The sequence below is a fragment of the Pagrus major genome, chromosome 12 (genome assembly GCF_040436345.1).
Source record: "Pagrus major chromosome 12, Pma_NU_1.0".
Classification (NCBI taxonomy): domain Eukaryota; kingdom Metazoa; phylum Chordata; class Actinopteri; order Spariformes; family Sparidae; genus Pagrus; species Pagrus major.
Genome location: NC_133226.1, coordinates 25,333,099 through 25,354,206, shown reverse-complemented (window position 1 = coordinate 25,354,206; position 21,108 = coordinate 25,333,099). Strand labels below are relative to the sequence as shown.

General features: G+C 42.2%; 2 protein-coding genes across 2 annotated transcripts in view; both read right to left on the bottom strand.

Moving 5' to 3' along the window:
* sez6l (seizure related 6 homolog (mouse)-like) overlaps positions 1-17,019 on the bottom strand; it is a 71,887-nt gene extending 54,868 nt beyond the window's left edge. The window contains exon 1 of the mRNA XM_073478354.1: positions 16,939-17,019. Within this exon, the coding sequence (XP_073334455.1) occupies positions 16,939-16,987 (49 nt within the window). The 5' untranslated portion in view covers positions 16,988-17,019. The remainder of the gene's footprint in view (positions 1-16,938) is intronic.
* Positions 17,020-18,299: 1,280 nt separating this feature from the next.
* Positions 18,300-21,108, bottom strand: part of LOC141005934 (unconventional myosin-XVIIIb-like) — a 43,738-nt gene continuing 40,929 nt past the window's right edge. Inside the window, exons 41-44 of the mRNA XM_073477999.1 lie at positions 20,293-20,376; positions 20,197-20,250; positions 19,090-20,048; positions 18,300-18,495 (exon numbers count right to left, since the gene is read on the bottom strand). Coding sequence (XP_073334100.1) covers positions 19,100-20,048; positions 20,197-20,250; positions 20,293-20,376 — 1,087 coding nt within the window. The 3' untranslated portion in view covers positions 18,300-18,495; positions 19,090-19,099. The remainder of the gene's footprint in view (positions 18,496-19,089; positions 20,049-20,196; positions 20,251-20,292; positions 20,377-21,108) is intronic.

The following is a 21,108-nucleotide window of genomic DNA, read 5'->3' as shown; positions in this document are numbered from 1 at the left end:
ATGGAGGAGGATTTTCTACAACCTGGCAACCCAGAACTTCTACTATTGTACTATTAGATGCACCTAAAATGATGTGCTGGTGCACCTATTTGAAAAAGTAAAGGCTGATTTAAAGTTGCATGTAGGCTCTACGCAGAGTTGACAGTGTGACCTATGCAAGTGGCCTACGCCGTAGTTAGCATTTATACGTATGCGCTGGTGTGTCTGCGTTGCTAGTGGTGGTGGGCGGATTGCCAGCTGTACTTTCCCCTTTAAACACACCATCCTCTTCAGCTCACAGCCGTGTCACTGGGCTAGACAGAGCGGACAGGCAGAGTGTCTACAGGGAGGGCCGCCAGGCCACACACTCCTGGCTTGAACCATCTGGTTTCGGCAAGCCGGGATTTGCCAACAGACAGCCTGTCCCATGGACATCCAGCCTGTCCGCTCTCTCTTGCCCTAGAGATACTCCCAAGAAGAGCAGCAGCCGACCAGTCAGGAGCGACTGCAACAGCCGAAGAGGATGGTGTGTTTACTGGGGAAACAACAGGTCACAGCGAACCAATCGCAGACATTGCGGTGCGAGTCTGTGCAACGTGCAGTTACATTTCTGAGGAGGTGCACATCAGGCATGCATCAACGCTGAGGCTACGCTGTAGGTACACCGTAGATCCAACGCAGAGGCACACCAATACAAACAGTGACTGACAACATCGGGGAAATGACTCATTTCACTGTCATAACTTGATTCATTCAGTCCGATAACATCTGGAAAGTCTAGAAGAGCGGCACAATTAAATAATTTTAGCCCCATTCAAGTTAGCAAGGGGCTAAACCGGAAGTTAGCCTGTGGAAGTCTCTGGTGCGCACGCTCTATGGGCCGCACAACGCAAAAGATCCGGTTGATTCTACGCCCATGAAGTCTAACTTTTTTGATTTCATAAGACACTATATCCAGATTTCCCTCAATAGATCCACGTGTTTTGGTTAAATGTTGTGTTTTGTCATGTATGTCTTGGAATGCAACACAAATCTAGAAAAAAACATCCTGACAATTCAGTGAAATCAAAGCCCAAATAATTAAACACACAAACATGAACGCCATTAATCTGTAGTCCACTGCATGGTTCAACTTTCCTCTCACATTTTCTCTGCGATTTGAACCGCTGATGCTCACACTGGAGGGATCCCCCCTCTGTCTCCCACTCTGTGCGTGACCAAACAGTCCAACTGCAGAGCTTGTTGACAGGTGATCTCCTTCTCTCCTGATCGAAAGCTCCCACGCACACGAGTGGGCTCGGGTCCACATGGACCGTGTGTGTCAGGATGCCTGTGCAGCCTGAACTGGTTTGGAAAGCTTTCCCCGCACAGCAAATAACCCGCAACAGCGTTTATTTCAAGACTTCAAAGGCTGCTTCTCTCTCTCCTCTTCCTCCTCCTACGAGTAGAGATGTCTGAAAACAAAATCAGGGATGCCCAGGAATCTGTGGCTTTTTGTTGTTTTGTTGTTTTTTTTGCAGCGACTACAAAAAAAAAAAAAAAAAAAAAAAAACTCAAGCTGCTGTCATTCAGCTTGGGCAAGAAGCCAGGACAGAGGAGGAGGATTTAAGAGTGGAGACAAACATGCAGCGGGGTTATATCAGATGAGATTGAGATTGAGATTGAGACTGTACCTCCTGCTGAGACGCCGCTCCACAGCAGCCCGATGCACAGCACCGCGGGGAAGGCGGTGCGGAGCCGGTAGCCGACCGAGCGGGCGGCCGGCGGCATGGCGACCAAGAAGCCGGTCCGAAAAAAAGGAGAGGGAGGGGGGGGGGAGAGAGAGAGAGAGGGGAGAGGGGTGTGGAGGAAGAGGATGGAGGAGAAGATGCGGGATGGTGTGCAGTAGAGTCGGGCAGGTGGAGCCGGGAGCGGATCAGAGCGAGCCGACGGTCCGCATGTCAGCGCAGCATCCTCCTGACTGCAAGGAGCCGAGCGCGCCTCCTGCTTCCTGCCTCCGATCTGTCCTCCTTTCTCCTCCGCGGACTCTTCTGTCCTCTCTCTCTCTCTCTCTCTCTCTCTCTCTCTCTCTCTCTCCCTCTCTCTGCCCTCCTCACCCGCCCACCCCCTCCACACACACACACACACGCACGCACACACGCGCGCACACACGGAGCTGACCTTAATGATAATGAAACTTTTGCTCAGAGAGAGAGAGAGAGAGAGAGAGAGAGAGTGTATATGTGTCAGGGTGACTGTTGTGGGCTGCAGCAAGATCAGGACACACTTACATAAGATGGAGAGGGAGAGAGAGAGAGAGAGAGAGAGTCCCATGTAGTGCAGATTTACTGGATAGATGAGGGGATGTGTGTGTTTGCAGGGGTGGTGGAGATGGTGGAGATGATGATGGTGGTGGTGGTGGTGGTGGAGGGGCTGACTTACGAGCCATCTCATCCCCGAGCCTGGTAATCTGTTTAAGTAGCTGTATGTCACTGTAGCAATCTCCTGCAAATCCAAGAGCCTCGGGGTGAACCGAACACACTGCAGGGCTGATAAATGCTGACCACTGGAGACACTGGTGTTTACTTTAAAAAAAAAAAAATCAAGATCAATAGTCATTAATTTCACTGTCATATTATTGGTAGTTGTATAGTGGCATCACCAGGAGAAGATAGTGGTGGAGGAAGTACTCGAAATGCAATATATCACGTGTTAAAGTAATATATTATGTCTGCGTAGAGTAATAAATTAGTTAGTTTCAACAACATGCCCAAATAAGCTGACATCTTTTGAAATAAAGGAATTGCCTCGGACTCAGGGATGAGCAGGCAGTCAAGGATCGCAGTCTGATATATTATGATAGGAATAAATATTTTTAATTGTAGGCTCAGTAATATGAAACACAGCAGACCTATACCTTCTATAATGTCGCCTATAATGACACAACAAGACAAACATCTCTTCTTCTGTGCCTTTTTATTTTAGTCCACGGAACAAGGGATGCATGGTGCGATTCAAGAATGTAAATTGAAGTGTCCTCAGGCTTCATTGTTGTCTTTTAGGCTCGACTTTATTAAAAACAACAACAATAAACGCTTCACTTCGGTCTGTAACGTGGATTGTAACGTGTTACGTGACATAACTGCAGTAAAACACCACCGAAATATTATTAGTAACACATTATATTACTGTAACGCTTTACCCCCAACACTGTTTACTAATACTACTGTAAAAACACGGCACGGAGAAAAGGGAAATGCAGTAAAATGCAGTACAATGTCTCCTGTGACTGTTATAATATACGATATTATTAGATCATCCTGATTCGTACATTATGTAAAAGCAGGATTTTTCTGTTAGTGGCTGAGGAGGAGCTCATGTTTCATTCTGAAATCAACCAAATCGCCAGAATAAATTTTAGCTAGGGACGTTTCTGCAAAACCACAGATGAGTTACAACTGAACGTTTCTTTTATGTTTGTTTAGGTTCAATTTTCTATTTCTCTCTTGTCACAACGCTGTGCTTCAGCTCTGTTCACGGGTCACGCACAATGTTAGGGTCAGGAAAACATCACGGTTCGGCTTTAAATATGTTTTGGTTGCCACGATCACGAACAGAGACGATCCGTCTTCCTGTGAAAAACATCCATATTGATGCAACAAAAAACGCTGGAAATGTCCTCAGGTGTCCCCAAAATTATCTACTGGTGTGACAGCAGCCTTGTTGGCTGTAACAAAGATCTAAACCTCAACATTATTTAAGACAAATCAACAAATCTTCACGTGTGAAGCTGGAAAATGACGTTCGATTATCAACATAGTTCCCAATTAATTTTCTGTTAACTGTTGGATAGTTTAATTTATAACAAAACTTCATATTTTATAAAATCTTTACATATTCTTACATGCAAAAATCTTAATTATTAAAGTAACCAGTAACTAAAGCCGTCAGATAAATGTGGTAGAGTATAAATAATAATATTTACCTCTGATTTGTTAAACTTTTGCTTAAGTAGGCTACAGTTTTAGGAAATATGTTTGTTTTCTTGCTAAAAGATATTTAGAAGGATTCCACTCTCATGTCTGTTTGATAAATACGAAGCTACAGTCAACAGCTTAGCTTAGCTTAGCTTAGCTTAGCATAAAGACTGGAAACACAGAGAAACAGCTAGCCTGGCTCCGTCTTCAGGTAATAAATTCACCTCTTAGGCTCATTATGGGGTTCTGTTTCTTCGTAAGTATATCTTCGTGAGCCTTTTTGTGTGTGTTTCGCTCCATCTCATTAAGTTTTCATACTTTCTGAATCCACATCCACACTCGGAGGATTTATAACGAGTCGTTTTAACCCTTTCCTCAAAAGCTTCCAGGTTTCCTAGAACAAAGGGGACTCTTCTGGGAATAAATATCATAATTTAGTACCTCTCACTGATTTTTTTTTTGGCCTCCTGGATGTAGTGCAACAAGCTGTTAACACAACACTGACATATTATCATCTCATAAAGCTGATATGGTGAAGTTGTTAGCAAACAAATTGCTTAATCGCAAGTCTGGAAGGTACTGATTAACATGAGCATTGTGTCCACCTGATAAAAGTAATCATTAGTTCTGTTTTTGTTCTTCACCACCTCCTATAGGGAAATATCTGTCTCTTTACCTGCTAAATGCTCCACTACGTTCCCCAGCTGGTCTCTAACTGTATCCGTCAGGCTTGAACCCAGAAGCGTGAGGCAGGGACAGGCATGCTAGGTAAAAGTTCACACGAGGTCTAAACAGCCTAACTTATCCTAAAAGGGGTCAGGCAGGCAGGACAAAAGGCTGGAAAACTAAAGTGTAAGCACAATAGAAAGTCTGGCAGGGGGGAAGTGGAAATGGGCCAATATCTATACTGCAAGGCTGATGAGGGAAAGTGGGAACAGGTGAGCAGGTGAGAGGGGAGGTAAAGTGATGGGAATGGCAGGAAAGTGGTTACTGGATCTGAAATGACAGGAAAGAGAAGCAGGGTTATAAATCGCCGACTCTTTCTTTATACCGGAGCACTGCGGCTGTCCTCACAATGTATGTACTGTTACGAGCAGTATTGATTGTTGTGTAGTTGTTTGCAGTTTGCAGTCAATAGACGAGATGGAGGGAAGTAAGTTAGTTACTTATTGCCGCTGGTTTTGTTGTTGAGTCACAGGGGTACAAACTCCAGCAAAGCAAAGGAAAAAAAAACAATAAATGTAACATTTAACAAACATAATAGCCTCAAAGTTGCACAGAGGAGCGTTATCCAACTCTGCTCCTTCAGACCACAGTCGGCATTTTGAGAGTTTGTGATGCTTCTTGTGTATCACCAGGAACTTTGGGTATTACAACCAGTGTTGGGCAAGTTACTTCTAAAATGTATAACATATTATTAGTTACTATCATTTGACAGTAGTACGTTTATTTACAATATTGCTGTCTGTGCAGAGTAAGGGGTTACACTACTTTTGTGTTAACCGCAGAAAGGTGACTGCATTACACAACGGAAGAGGGTAATATTGTTTTGCTCCTGAAGCCTCAGATCAACTTGGTCTCTTTTGTCTATAAAACCTTTTCATTCAAAACTCAATGATCATCATCATTTTCCTTATGTTTTGTGTTGTGTTTGTAGAAAACAGCTGAAAAAGACGCCTCTCTGTCTGACCAGAGCCTTGCTGTTCTCCAGCGGTTGCCGTGGACTGTAAGCTAAACAGAAAAAGGTGGAGACACTTTTCATGTTGTAGGCAGCAACATGAAGAAAACAAACATACACAACAACACCGGGCAGGAAGAAGAGAAAATATGTCTCCTGTCGGGAGAAGTTTTGTGTTTGCTTGACAAAGTTGTCAGACGAGCGATGGACTTCACATGACAATATTCACAACTCTCAAGAAATGTTAATCAGAAGAGAAATATCTTCATTGATTGTTTTATTTCTGCCTAAACAAACTAAATTAACAAACTCTCTTTCTTTTCATGACTGAATAAACTGAATAAACAAACTGACCTTGAAGGACAACACAATTTTGGCGGACCCTGCCACCTTTCTATCTTCAAACAGAGTTCTGGGACCTTATTTTCCTCTGAGAACTACTTGTTTATTCAGTTATGGAAAAAAAAAAAATGTCTGAGTTTGTATTATATCCTCATTAATATTGTAAATATTTCTCAGTAAAACATTTATATCGTTATGCGCCTCTTTGAATGAGCTGAAACAAATTGCCAGTGACACGGTGGGTCTTAATTTTTGGTGATAACGTGTTACCCGACTTAGTAACTTTATTAGAAACGCATTATAAAACTCTGTTACTGCTTAAAGTAGTATATTACTATAATGCGTTACTTTTGTACTGATTTTTTTTAACATAAACACAATGAAGTACTTCCTGCCCTCCATCTGCAGTTTGCTGTCATGAGCCGTCACCTGTCTGTCTGTGCTCAGGAAGGAAAATGTCCAGAATAGCCAGTAAAGCATTGACGGCTCGCATACTACAAAATGCAACCGGATGCAGTGGGACATCCTGATATTCTGGCACAGTTTTTTTTGACACACTGTGTTTGGGACACTCTAGATCTTATTCTGGAGAGGGGAAAACAACACAGACAAGAGACGGTCTCCGAGGAGCTGACTGGAGTTGTGACACTGTCTGCTGTTTGGTGCTGAGCAGGATGTGTACAGTGACTTTTTTAGAGCTTTTTCTCCGGAAACAGCTGCCTGCTGCTGCTGGAAACAACACGATGAGAGCTGGGAGAGCGAAGCAAAAACAAACTGAAAAAACCTCCAGTAGAGCTGAGGGGAGCTGCGGAGCTGCTGATGGTTGTGGGGTTTGTCACTGACCTCTTTTACATGGAGGTGGTCGTGACCAAAAAAAAATGGCTCTCGCACATATCTGAGCTGGTCGGACCCACTTTGCTTTTCCATGTAAAAAGATAACATTTGTATAACAGGCTTCAAACTCTCCTCTCCCTGCCTCTCTCTCTGGGCCTGTCTATAATGCATGACAAAAGGTTATAAATGATTCAGTGATATCAATTTATAAAAAAAGCTCCACAGACAGACAGAGAACGAGAGTCCGTCTGTCTGTCTGTCTGTCTGTCTGTTTCATGTTTGGGCTTTCATACGAAGGAAGTAACGCACACACACCTCATTAGACTGTGTGCTACAACAGCTGTCTCGCCCTTTTCTGCATGATTTTTCACTTGTAACTCAGCTGCTGACACATCCAGACGAGCTGACGAGGGGAAAAACAGAGCGTGAACAGGGGAAATTCAAAGAAAGAGGACGTGACTTGTGCACAAAGAAAACATTTATTATGTGCTCGTTTTCAGCGTCGGTCCACTCAGAGTGCTGAAGACACGGAGAGTAGAGAAATGCTGTTACAGAAGAACAGAAGTCTGACCTTTTCTTTGCAATAACTTAGATAAATAAGCTCTTTATAGTTGGTAATTATGTATTTGCTTGCTTTTGTTATCGTCTTTTAAAGGCCAATTTCTTATTTGAAACTATTTATTGGATAACTTTTGCTTTGTTTTATTGTCTTTTTAAACGCATTTTAAAAAAAAAAAATCTAATATCTTAACAAGGTGTAACAAACTGTAACTGCAAGATAAATGAAAAGAAACCTTGTGTTATGCATTTGGGATTTTTTCGTCACGTACCAAACTTCTGTGTACCGTTACACCTCATATAACAACACATCATCATACAAAAACAAATGAATGGGCCCAAAATGGGATATATCACTGTCCCCTAAACAGCATGCTTGTTGCAGCCAAAAAAACTACTTGGTTAGGTTTAGAAAGCATCGTGGTTTGGCTAAAAATAACAATGTTACTTCTGTAATTGCAGTTACAAACATACTGAGATTACAGAAGTAAGTTGCATTATTTACGTGACGTAACTCGACTAAATTACTCAGTGAAAAGAACTCACCGTTGACTTCTGGTTTAACGTTGGACATGAACAGCAACCTCCTGACTAGAAGTCTTGTTGAAACCATCCATTCTCAACCTCCCTTTATATACTTTTGGCTCTTTATACTGCGTCTCCTCACTTCCTCCTTTGTAGCTGTAATAATTACATCAGCCACTAGAGGTCCCCGCCTAACAAGAAACATAAATATAGAATATTTATAAAATAAATACGATAAATATAGCCTAATAGCTCTCCTTTACTAAATCAGAATTTCTTTCAATGCAAGTTTTCCCTCCACAGCAAATATTCAGAATATCCTCGCTGTAACAGCGGTACATCATCTGTATAGTATTATTCCTCTGCTGGTGTCCTGCTGTGATTATTATCCGGAGACTGTAAAAAGGATCATTGTCCGCATGAATAAACTCCCTGATTTTTGCTTTTCTGTGCAGACACAGGCAGCTCTGTGTGTTGGCTGTGTGCCAACACGGCAGTGTGCCGTCTCCTCCATCTCTGATAACCGAAGAATAAAATGATTAGACAACGGCCTCTGAAGGAGCGGAGATATCATTATTTCTGTGAAAGATCAGCCCCTTCCCTCCTCCTACCACCACCACCACCACAGTGTCATCCGTCCTCATCCGCACTCATTCTCCCTCTGTCTAATCCCTCCCCACTCTTCCATCTTACCCCCAATCTCATCTCTTTTATCTCTACTTTCCTCCCATCGCTTCTGGTTCTCACGCTGCGCTTGTGTGTTTTCTTTTCAGATACATGTGAGTGGAGGATAAGCCTCCGCAGTGAGCCGAGCTCAGCGACAGCCTGCTCCACGCTTCTACATCTCTGTCTTCACACTACATGGCTGAGGTGCAGAGGTCACATTGAACCCAGAACAAAAAGAAACGGTGCTTTTGTAGAGCCTTCCTTCCCTCCTTTTTTTTTTTTTTTTTTGCAAAGACAATTTTGCAAAGATACAGAGGACAATGATGAACAAACAAGCAAAAACATTAAGGCAATTATAATGATTACCACAAACAGGCTGAGTGGCGGTGTGGCGGTGAATACAAAGGCTGGATGAATGAAGACTTGCAGGCAGCGGTCAACAAATGGGAATCAACCATCAATTACAAAGAAAAAACTAAAAGGTCCATTTTGTTTGCGAGCAGCCCCGTCTCCTAAAAATGATGTCTGGAGTCAGCTACTACTTTTCTATAGGTTCTGCATGTTAAAGTTAAAAAGTCCACCAACAGAAGCTCCTCTCTCCCACAGAAAACACTGCTCCTGAAACGCCTCGTCAGTAGTCCCGCCTTTAATTCTTTGACTTTGTGACATCACACTATGTCACCATGTCACACATGTGCATAATTTATGCCTATATTCACAATAGAAGTGAAGCTAACTGGAAGCTAAAAACACGACACAGCCGACTGGATACACTTGGCTCAGTCGTGTGTGAGCCGACCAATCAGAGGACACTGGGTATTCGGGAGGGGGGGGGTCCTTAAAGAGACAGGACCTAAAACAGAGCGTTTCAGACAGAGGGGGAATACAGAGCAGCAGCACTGGACAGTATGAGGCAACTGATACGTTTTTGAGCATTAAAAGCATTGCTCTGAGCTATTCTTCTTCAATACCTCTTTTGTAACACGTTATTAGAGTCACGTTACAGCAGTGTTTCACTTTTAGCAGTAAAAATTACTACCCAACCTCGTCGTTAACAAGGTCATATGCAACATCAAATATGTAATATACGACAGACTAAATATCTCTGGAAAGCTGCATGTTACAGACTTAGTTTTTATGCCCATACCGCTAATGAGCCCACCAGCGCAATCAAATCCCTCTCAGCAGCTTTTTAATCCAACACTGAATGTCCTTTTTTTTCGCGTTGAAAACGGTTATTGTCGTTTGCTGGGCTATATAATATCGCCCACCGCTGGATTTGTGATAAATTCGGTGCACTGATTACTCGATATGAAACATTACCCATTTTATTAATGCATACTTATGAGCCTTGTTAACTCTTGCAGTAGTTAACAACGCTCACATTCACATTCATTAGTTGGACCAAAAATACATCATGTTTCCTTTAAATTGTTACAGGAATCATGAAATACAGATCTACTGTACGTAGAACCAATCACATTGCAATCTTTTGCGTACTAATTAGGTTAACAACCATAGCTCCATTGTTGGTTCGAGGCTTTTCATGGGATTTGTTGACAACAGGAAGAATATAGAATTTTTTACAAACCTTCTCCTTCAAATGCTTTTGTTTCTTGACAAGTTATGAAACACCATGTGGTGAAGCTGCTTACAGCTGAGTCTAACCAGCATCACTGCTGACAGGCAGGAAAAAAAAACAGAACAAAGAGACAGCAGCAGTAACAGACAAACAACATCACGCACTCACTCCCTCCATTGTGCACACTTACTTACACACCACTTACTTCGACTACAGTGTCTTCGACACAATGCCATGTCTACAAAAGCTGCTGGGGACGATATTTTAGGTCACTGAGCAGGACAGTTTACACAGTGAGCTCTGCTTCCATCCACAGCTCGTCTGGGACATAAAATTAACCAACAAACCCTCCTACATTAACTCCAGGACAAAAAAACACAATGCACTGACTTCTCTCATAAGCACAAGCTCCTTTCCTTCCCACACACACACACACACATACACACACTGTGGCTGTTGCAGTGTGTGTGTGTTCGGCTCTGAGTGTAACATGCCCTGAGGCGGTGAAGATTTGCTAAAGTGGAGATCCTCCATAGCTCCTCTATTGTTAAGATTCCTTAACAAGCCACATTTGGCTACAACGGCCTGCAGCAGTCAGATAACACACAATAGAAGAGCTATAGCCAACATTTGTTTGCCTCGCACAAACAGAAGCTTGCTGATCTATAGACTGTAGTAGCTCGCATACAGCAGACAATCCATTATTAATCGCTTGGTTTTAATTTTATTTGCCTCCCCTCATCAATTTCATAAACAGGACTCGGGGAACATAAAGCGGGATTTATTTGAAGTCGTTAACCGCGACAGCATGTTCAATAGCAGGAGTCAATCTCGCAGGCATCAGAGGGGGAGTGAAACACCAGCTCCGTGACGCAGGACTATTACTGTAAATCATACAGCAATTACAAGTGAGGACAATCAGGCTCAATATACATAATTTCTGCTCATTGTGGATGTAGCAATGAGAACGTGTGGCAGCAGAGATGTAATCACAGAGGAAGGTCTCCTACTGATGTGGCATACCTAATGTGCAGCTGTTCTCCAGCTCCTAATGAGAGCTGACTGTTTCGCTCAGCGTTCTCGGGGTTCATATCTACTCGCTGATCATGAAAGGAATACAGATTACAGACACACACGTACAGTATGTTAGCTTTGAAATGAAGACAATGCATGAGCAGTGTGACAATGTTCTCTTTGATTTGAATGTATCATCCGTCATTGTCAAATATAAATCCTTCGCAAGGTTTATATTGTATATAGAACGTATACATTTACTGGATAAACACATTTTCATACTTAAAAAAAGACAAATAGCTCGATTGCCAATGATTCCCAGAACGACATGCCCATTGCAGCGTACCAACAACAGACGTACTGGACCTTTATTGTACAGTCACAGTTTAGGCACTAAAACTACTTTGTTAGGTTTTGAAAAACATTGTGGTTTGGGTTAAAATAAGTATGTTACTTATGCAACATAACTTACGTTAAATCATGTATATGACATCAGTTAACTACGTCAGAAGTCTTAAGTTAATACAACTGTTTCACACGGGACACAAGCAGCGGTCTCCCGGGTTAAAGTCCTGTGTTTGTCGATCCAACCATCCTCCCTGTCCTCCTCCGTATGCGGACTTTGTCACTCTTTATGATCCATCACCTGACTTCCTCCTTTGCTGCTGTAATTATTAGTTGGCCACTAGAGGTTGCCACCTAACAATAAACCCAAAAATTAGGGATCAGCCAGTACATCGTTCCTCTAAGATGTTAAATGAAGCCATAATGGATTCATAATGTCATAACTGGAAACATCAAAAATAATAAACTTCTAACTATAATAAAGACCTTTGTTCCTCTGACTCATTTCTCTTCATTTCCAACCAAGAAATGTTAGGTGGAAGCAGCACGACAATAACCTTTAACTCAAGTGTCATGTTGTAAAAAAATAATCACAGAAAGATGAGAAAGTGAAGAACTGGCCAGAAATAAATGTACTGGCAGGGACGTTACATGTGAAGGACCTTTAATGATTCAAAGTGCCTGAAAGTGCTTTTAAGATAACCCTCTGATCTGATCCTGTGTGGTAACACTGAGAAATAAACACTGACTGCAACTTGAGCTCTAATCAAATAATCATGTTTGCTTTGGATCTTTATAAATCCCTTTGCATCGTTCTGGACTACAGTCGTCTTGTAAGAGTCACATTAAATCGTCAAGGGATCTGCAACTCGACAGTGCCACTTAAGATAATTAGGTCAACACTCCAGCATCAAGCCAATCAGTGAACACTTAAGTATGACACACTTCATCACGCTGAGGTGCTAAAGTGGGCCACAAGTTACAGCACATTTTAACAGCTAGTAGAGTTCAGTGCACAAGTCGGATAATCCAAAATTATTCCCAGGAATTTGACAGAACAGCTGTTAAAAAGGGGGATTATCGTCTAAAAGTCCAAAATAAGGCTTCGTAGAAATCCAACTGCTCTGTAGATCTGCTACAGCAAATGAAAACAAGTAGTTTAAACAGCTTCATGAGTTAGACACAGATTAGTAATTCACAAAATCATCCATCTAATCCAATCATCTACTGTCACCTGTGTACTGTTGAACTCTATGCTTGAATCTAATGTATTTTTTATCCTTTCCAAAACCAAAACGTGAGCAACAGTGTAAGGAATGGACTGAACTTTCTGTTTGCTGCTCTGACATCTTTTCCCATGCTAACGTTAGCATGTCCACCTAACTAGTTTACTACCTGTAGTGCACAGGTCTCAAACTTAAATGATCTTGGGGCCACTGTTATCGTCATCTCGTAGGAGGGCCACTTCAGCGTTCAACTACTACAAGAACGCGCAAACATTTATTAACATAATAATACAAAACTGCAAACAGCAGCACTGAACTAAAAAATGAAATACATTTGTACTGTATGTCTTGCCAAACAACTGTTAGCACTGCTGCTCATATTTTCTTCATATATAAGGGAAAAAAAATGCAAAGAGCAGTAAACATCTTTATGCACATTAATTTTTGAGAGTGCAGATATTTTTCCTTTATAAATAACTTGGTGTTCCCGGTGTTACACGGTTTCCAGTCTAACACCGATTACGTTACTTGCCCACCGTAGTTTTACTTTTAAAAAAATCAATAGTCTGACGACAGATGCTATGATTACAAACTGCCGAAGGCGTCTACTCCGTGCAGCAGCAGGGCCAGCAGCAGAGTAACAGGAGTCACATTTAACTTTTAGCATGGAGAGAGTCAGGAGAGCTGACCAGCAAGACGATGGCAAAGGAAACACTAAAAAGTCATCTTAAGATGGTGCTTACAAAAGATTAACACAGGGGATGTTAACATTAGCTTAATTAGCTAGGTAGCTTGAATAAAATTTACCCTGACAGTTGTTATTTTAGCTGGAAAAATCAATAGTTGTGATGTAGAATTGAGAAGTTGCTTTTGTTTACTTCTGGCTCGAATTGAGGACCCGCTGTTTTAAAAAACACTTATGTACTTTGCAGTAACAACAGTAACAATAACAAAGCTGGGCAGAGCAGGTAGTGTCAATACTATAGTTCCTTATTTCAACAAGAAAAGTAAAAAGCTATGCCTGAGAAATATAACTTCAACCATAGAGAAAGAACAAATCAGTGAAAAAGCATCTGCAGTGGATGGAAAAGCTGCAGACTCTTGGGAAATCACCAATAAGAATTCTGAACCAATGCTACAGGATGTTGTGTTTGTTCTGTTCTTCTTTACTGCAGTTTGTTTCCTCTCCTGCCTTTCTTCGACTTTTCTCCTGCGAGAAATAAGACAGGAGAGGAAATGGACAGAATCTCACAGCCCTCATTTCTTTCTTTGTGAAAACCACACCGATGATTTCTGAGAGAGTGAATCGATCCCAAACGTCCAGGCCCTGCAGACATTCAGGGAGTGTTTTATTGTGCTTTATGGTAAAGATTACATTGATTAAACAATCGCAGAAACACGGAGCTTAAGATGCTGTGTGGGTGCTGCATAAACATTTCACAGAGTTCAAGACTCAGAGTGGAATCTCCATCAGACTTTCAGATAATTTAAATCCATAAAATTAAGCCTATAATCCATGAGCCTATCATCAGAAGCCGGAGATATTCTTATAAACTAATTATCTTGGTTGCCATGACTCCTATCATTACTGTCACCTTAAGATTTCATTAGGCAGAGTGGGTTCAGTGTGTTGGGATTTTAAAAACCAGGTAATATCAGAGCTGATTTCCTGCAGTATTAGGACTGACAGCAAGATGATGAAGCAAACGTTAAGTTGTGGGCCGCACAATTAATGAGAAGGTAGGTACAAGGTACAGGGTCATTTGTTCGTCATTACACAACACAAGGTTGCATAACGAAATGAAAGTTTGAATGAACTCCTTCATGCTACACAAACAGAGCATATATACAGTTAGTTATATACAAATATACATTAACATGTCCTGCAGCTGTTGAATCGGCGTCGGGGTGAATGTAAGCAGCAGCAACAAGACGCTGATGATAACGTGGTCGGCATCTTCATATTGAAAGTTCGACATCTGGGAAACACTGCCCATCAACCTTGACTGTGTGTGAGCATCGATGTTACCAACACAGTGTCCACCTCGCTCCAGACAGACATTAGCCAGGAGCTGATCAGCATGGCTCTTATTCCAACTTTCCTCCTCCCTGGGGCGGTCTGGTTGGTCCGTGATGGTCTCAAAGTCTGCTGCTCTTAATCCAAAACAACTGTCTTCGCCAATGACGAAGACGGCATTTCTGCCAAATTGCCATAGCGACAAAGGTAGGAAAGTAAGTGTATTTTCTTAAAGGAACAGTTCACTCAAAAATATTTACACCTTTGAGGTGCGGTTGCGCTTTTGCACCCACTTCAAAGGGGGTGCGCACTGACGCTTTAGCTAAGCAGCTACAGTGAAGATTTTAGCTTAAAAAAGGTTGGAAATAGAGTATTTTCAAATCAATTTGAGAACTCAGGGCTTCCAGAGACTTGGATTACTCTGGACGAGCTTTTCGGTTGTTCTTTTCCATTTTAAAACAAATCCCCAGCTGCTTCAGTTGTTTAGCAGGATGCTAAATTGAAAGTATTTTTTTAAAGAAAAAAAGTAAAAAAATCTCTGATTCCATTTTCTTAAATGTGAATATTTTCTGTTTTTCTTTAATCCTCTATGACAGTAAACTGAATATCTTTGGGCTGTGGACAAAACAACATATTAGAAAATCACCCTGGGCTTTGGGAAACTCTGATCAACATTAAAGGACATTTTCTAGACCGAACAACTAATCGATTAACTGAGAAAATAATGAACAGATTAATCGACAATGAAAAATAATCAGTAGTTGCAGCTCTACTAAATAATGTTACAGCCAGCTGGAACCCTGGAGTGTGACAGAAATACTTCAGTTTATTTGATTTTGGCTCTAACGCAGAGGACAGTTTTCCTTCAGACTGTGCAGACGTCTCATCTGCTCGTTCCGCCGGCTGCAGATGGTTTTTATCTGAGGTTACTTGCAGTAAATGTTACCTCTAGCTGAACTCTGGCTCGGCTCATGCAGAGCAACAGATGGGGATAAAGAACATGGAAAACATATCCAATGAAGTGCTGACAGTTTGGCCTTAACCTCCAGACACGGAGGCTTACTTTATCTCGAGCACACACTCTGTGGTCACATGAACTGACCCCACACATGAGGTCCGTCTCTAGGTTTAAGCATCCAGCGTTACAGAACATTTTAATTGTTGATTAGATCACGTTTGGAAGCTTTTCGCTGTGGGCTAGCAGCCCATTGACCTGATATTCAGACACTGGCTGTAAAATGAATGTGCAGAAAAAGAGAAATTCTCTCCCTTATTCTCTCTTTATCAGCTGCACCTCAACGCGTTCAGCTGCTGTATGTACAGCTTCGCACTGGACAGCTTCCAGGTGTGAATAACTGTGGGAATATACTGTGGAGTGTTGCTGAAAAATAACACTGTGTTCAAATGACTCTCCTGAGAAAAATGTGTAAATATATAAATATCTAACAGCGAGTAGCCTTTCCAGTACATTTACTTAGAGGTCCTGTGTGCAGGATTTAGGAGGATCTAATGGCATTGATGGGATATAATATACATATGTATGTTTTCATTTGTGTGGTCATTATATTACATCCAGAGACTTCCACCGACAGAGCCGGCTAACTTCCGTTTTAGCGCCTGGCTAACTTGAATGGGCAAAAATAATTTAATCGTGCGGCTGTTGAAAAATTATCTTTTCAATAAACAAACATCATATGTGTGATCCATGGCACAATCCGAGTGGATCCAAATAAATATTTTTACATATTTTTTTAGGGACAGAAACCGGAAGGGGCGTGGCTTCGGCTCTCAATGCGGAAGTACCAAAAACTGCAGTCCCTCGAACGGCCATTATTTTATTAGTTTTATGACAAACTGAGACTTTCTTGACTTGGAAAATTATCTTTAAAATTAATAAACATCATATGTGTGATTAAAAAATATTTGTCTCGCTCTATTCACTAATTTACATATTTTTTCCGAAAGGTCCGATGAAGGAAACCGGAAGGGGCGTGGCTTCGGCTCTCAATGCGGAAGTACCGAGAACTACAGTCCCTCGAAAAGCCATTATTTTATTAGTTTTATGACAAACTGAGACTTTCTTGACTTGGAAAATTATCTTTAAAATTAACAAACATCATATGTGTGATTAAAAAAATATTTGCCTCTCTTCATTCACTCTCTTCTGTACAAATAATGTCCCATGAGGGGAACCGGAAGAGCAAAGTTACACTCACCAGTTACTCGTTTCTTTCTGTTCTCCTCCAGCGTCTTTACTTTCTCCATCTCCTCTCTGTACGCCCAAGAAGTAACGTAACGTAGGCGTTACATCCTTCCTCCTCTCAGCAGTCAGCTGCTGTCTGCCGGGCAGGAGACCCTCGTTAATCCAAAAACACCGGCACAGAAAGACACATCATGTGTCCGACAGATCAAGTTCAGTGGTCAGGGTACCTGTCACTCAAAGCGGCCACGCCCCCTAATTATGCGTAACTTTAAACCTTAATATAATTTTAATTATTGAGTTATATGTAAGTTCACCCAGTGCAGTTATCATGAAGGGAAACATTAGATAAAGGGCTTTAAATGTGTTTATTTTACCTGTGCATTTTAACATGGGCTCTTATGGGGTTTGACCATGGACCTGCAACTAGTGGACAAAAGTGCACTAATACTTTTATTAGAAATCATCTTCATCATATCACAACTCCCATTTGTGAATATAGATGGCTTTATTTAGACAGAAAACGATGAAACACTGTTTTTCTCTTCCTCATAAGAAAGTTTCTTTTCATTGCACACAGTTACTTTCCTGTAAAAGACAATATTTGTCAGCTTCTCCCTGATGTAAACAACAGATGCTCTTAAGATTGAACATGTTTTTACAGATTGTTTCCATACTTCTGCCTTTTGGCTTGATTTACAGAAATACCTTGAAAAAGATCCAAGTCCAACTTCTCCCCAGATGAAATGTATATAATTAATTTAATTATTATTTTAGCAAAATATTACAGTCATAAAATGAAATGGCTTGAAAGACTACCCCGCTGTCACACTTTTAAAGTTACACATTTGAAATCATATTTGACTTCCAGTGAGAATTTAAATCTAAAAAAACACAATTAGAGTATTTAGATATTTCAAATTTACTCCTTTTAATTAGCAGACCTCTAAACTGTCTAAAACCATGAATCACACATATGATGTTCATCAATTTAAAAGATCATTTTGAAACTTGAGAACGTCGCAGTTTGTCATGAAACTAATAAAATATCAGACTGTGAAAATACGTCATTATAAAGATGACACAGCCAACAGTCTCGTTAGTGATGTCGACTCGTTGAACGCTCACCAAAACCCATAACTTAAACATTGCAGAGCTGCTCCTGTATATTAGCAACTGCAGTAGTCAATATGAGCAGATTTATTGTGATTTTCATTTTTTTAGTACATTTTCTGTGTCGAGTTGGCGGCAGAAATAAATATATATTGGTCTTTTGGTTCTGTAATTGCAAAAAACATGAAAAGCATACAGTGTCTGATGATTAAAGCAAGAAAAAGCTAAATAAACTGACAAGGCAAAAAAGTTTTCCTTTTTTTATTCATATACAAACAGTGCTTATCTGAAAATACAGTTGATTGAGTGCTTTGGTTTGAACAAATGTATTTTTCAGGACGTTTCAAAAAAACATCCTTGTTGACTCGTGAAGTATTTCTCTCTCTCAGCTTTGACTGCAGCTCCTGCAGTCTTCAGTCTGTCTGTGAAGCTCACAGCTGGATGTGGACACACAAAGAGGCTGATGGGAGAGAAAAAAAACAAAGACAAGATGGTCAGAGCAGAAAGGATCGTTTGTGCAGGTCCGGGCCTGTATTCATCAAACACCTCAGATTCAACTCCCAGGAATCACGCTGAAAGTTGAACTAAAAATACCCTCGAGTCGGACCGGAGAGATATTTATGAATCATGCTACACCTACTCTCGGCAGGGAGTACGAGTTCTCATTTTGGAGGCACTGATGTCACTGTTTTACAACCCGCACAACCAGAACACAAAAATGAATGATGTGGGTTGAGCATGAAATCACATTCGCACAGTCACATTTCCTGATAACAATCGATCTCAGAGGTTAGGAGTATTGTTTTTTTGGGGGGGATTCCCCTAACCCACAACTGAAACCCTCCCCTTCTCCCATAACTCCTACAAGGTCAGACTTGTTGTGTTTAATCTTTTATAATATAACTGCAACATTCTTGATATTAAAATGTGTCTTTAAATCTTAAAAAAGTCTTGTGTCTTTCACCGTTAACCACCGAACACATTATTTCTTCAAAAAGTTCTCATGAGGGAAAACCAGAACCCTCAGTGGTCATAAATAACGATGACAGCTCACCTCCTCTGGTTCAGTCAACCTCCTTTTTCAGGTACTTCTTCATGACCGAAGCCACGTCTCCCCCCTCGCTGCCCTCCGCCTCCAGTCTTTCTCCCTGTGGCCTTTCAAACCTCCGTCTGGGCGCGCCGCTCTGACTACTTCCTCCTGATCCACCTGAGCTGGAGGATTCAGTTTCAGAGCCTTTCCTGCTGCGGGTCGAAGGAGGCAGCTCTCCAAAGTGGACGCTCAGCGCCCTCCTGCCTCCTCTGACCGAGCTGGCCAGGCTGCTGGTGGACTGGGCTCTCCGGATGGCGGGCAGGATGTCGGAGGCTGCGTCGTCACGTCCGTTATCCCCAGTCAGGCGGCGGTTTTGGAAGACCATAGGTTCTGAACCCAGAGACGCTTCACCTCCGTCTTCTGTTACAAGATTACCCAGAATGCACCGCCTTGGTGCCTGAGGGGAGCGCTTGATGGGAGTCGTCACAGAGCGGAGGGGTTGCTCTGAGTCCTCCTCTGGAATGGATAAGGAGGGAGGGCGATGGCGGGCAGTGAGGGAGGACGCCATGGAGGAGAGGTGTGGCAGCGAGGGAAGGGATGAGACAGAGTCACTCGAGCTGAAGCGGGAGAGTTTGGATGTAGAGGAGGCAGTAGATGTCGGAGGGTCACCGATGGAGCGAGCACTGGCAGCACGAGGCAGGAGCGGAGAGGACGGTTTGAGGATGCTGGGGCCTGGCCGGGGCTCCTGGAGGTCGCCTGGGCCGAGAGAGAGGGCGGAGGTTCTTCGCCTGAGAGTTGCGGCTGCGGTTGTTTGATAGACGGGCAGGGAGACGGTGCTGCCGGCTTCTTCACCTGCATCACCGCCGGCTCTGCGTTTACGAAGTCCGTCCAGCAGCTCGGACAGGGCCGAGGAGGACGGCGCTCGACTGGGACCTCTGGAACCTCCCGCCTCAGAGCCTTCATCATCAGGATCCACGCAAGAACTGTAGAAGCAGAAACATTTTGGTATTTAATAAATTCAGCGATTAATAAATTGTCAAAATAGTTGCAGATTAATGTTCTGATCAAGTTATCACCTTGTCGTTGCAGCTCCTCACATGTCTGTGATTCACCATTAGTTATTACGCTTACCGGAAACTGTAGTTGCTCATGGTGTCGGTGACGGACTGACGCCCCCCGTGGCCACTGATGGTACTGCCGCTGTAGGTAGAGCCGCCACCTCTGGACCCTCCTCTGGGCACTCCTAACCAATGACGGATCCCCTCTCCAACATCCTCCGTCCCGATAGAGCCGACACTGGACACCGAGTCACTGCAGAACAAGGTCACGTCTGATCACCACGTTACAGCCAGAATGAAGAGAACTCGTCTTTTATTCTGTAGCTGGCAAAGATGCACTAAAAACTGCAGCGAGCATGCACGCGCATTATGACTGCAGCTCTACAAACAGTGGAGGATTCCACTGCAAGCCAGGGCAGGATTACAATCAAGGCTATTTCAATGATTTTCCTCTTTAAAAAATGCAGATTAAAAGCTAAAGCCAGCGAGTTTTACACATTTAGACCCGTCCCAAAACATGTTAAGAACACTTTAGGAGGGTCCACTTATTGTTTTGACAACGAGACCTTAAGGCTGCGATCATAAGCTTATGGAAAAGTAGGAAAAATGCCAATCCTGAAGCTACAGTTGAATGATGGTCTGTTGTTCATTATAACAGTCAGATGTAACGGTGCAGCAGTGGCTCATGGACTATTAGTAGCCATGCACGTAGCTATTTTCTCTTGAGTCACCTTAAAGGATAATTCTTGGTTACTCTTGCTTCAGTCACTTGGTTCTTATGTCTTTCATTTTGGCTGTCATCCCTAAAGCACTCCCATCAGTAATAATTATACTGAACTCACCAAGTTAATTGCTGAGATCTGTGAGCACAATGACAATTAAAATTTTTCACCTCCGCCAAAGACATTATGCTTTCGCCTGTATCTGTTGGTTTGTTGGTTGGTTTGTCTGCAGGATTACACAAAAACTACCAACTGGATTTCCA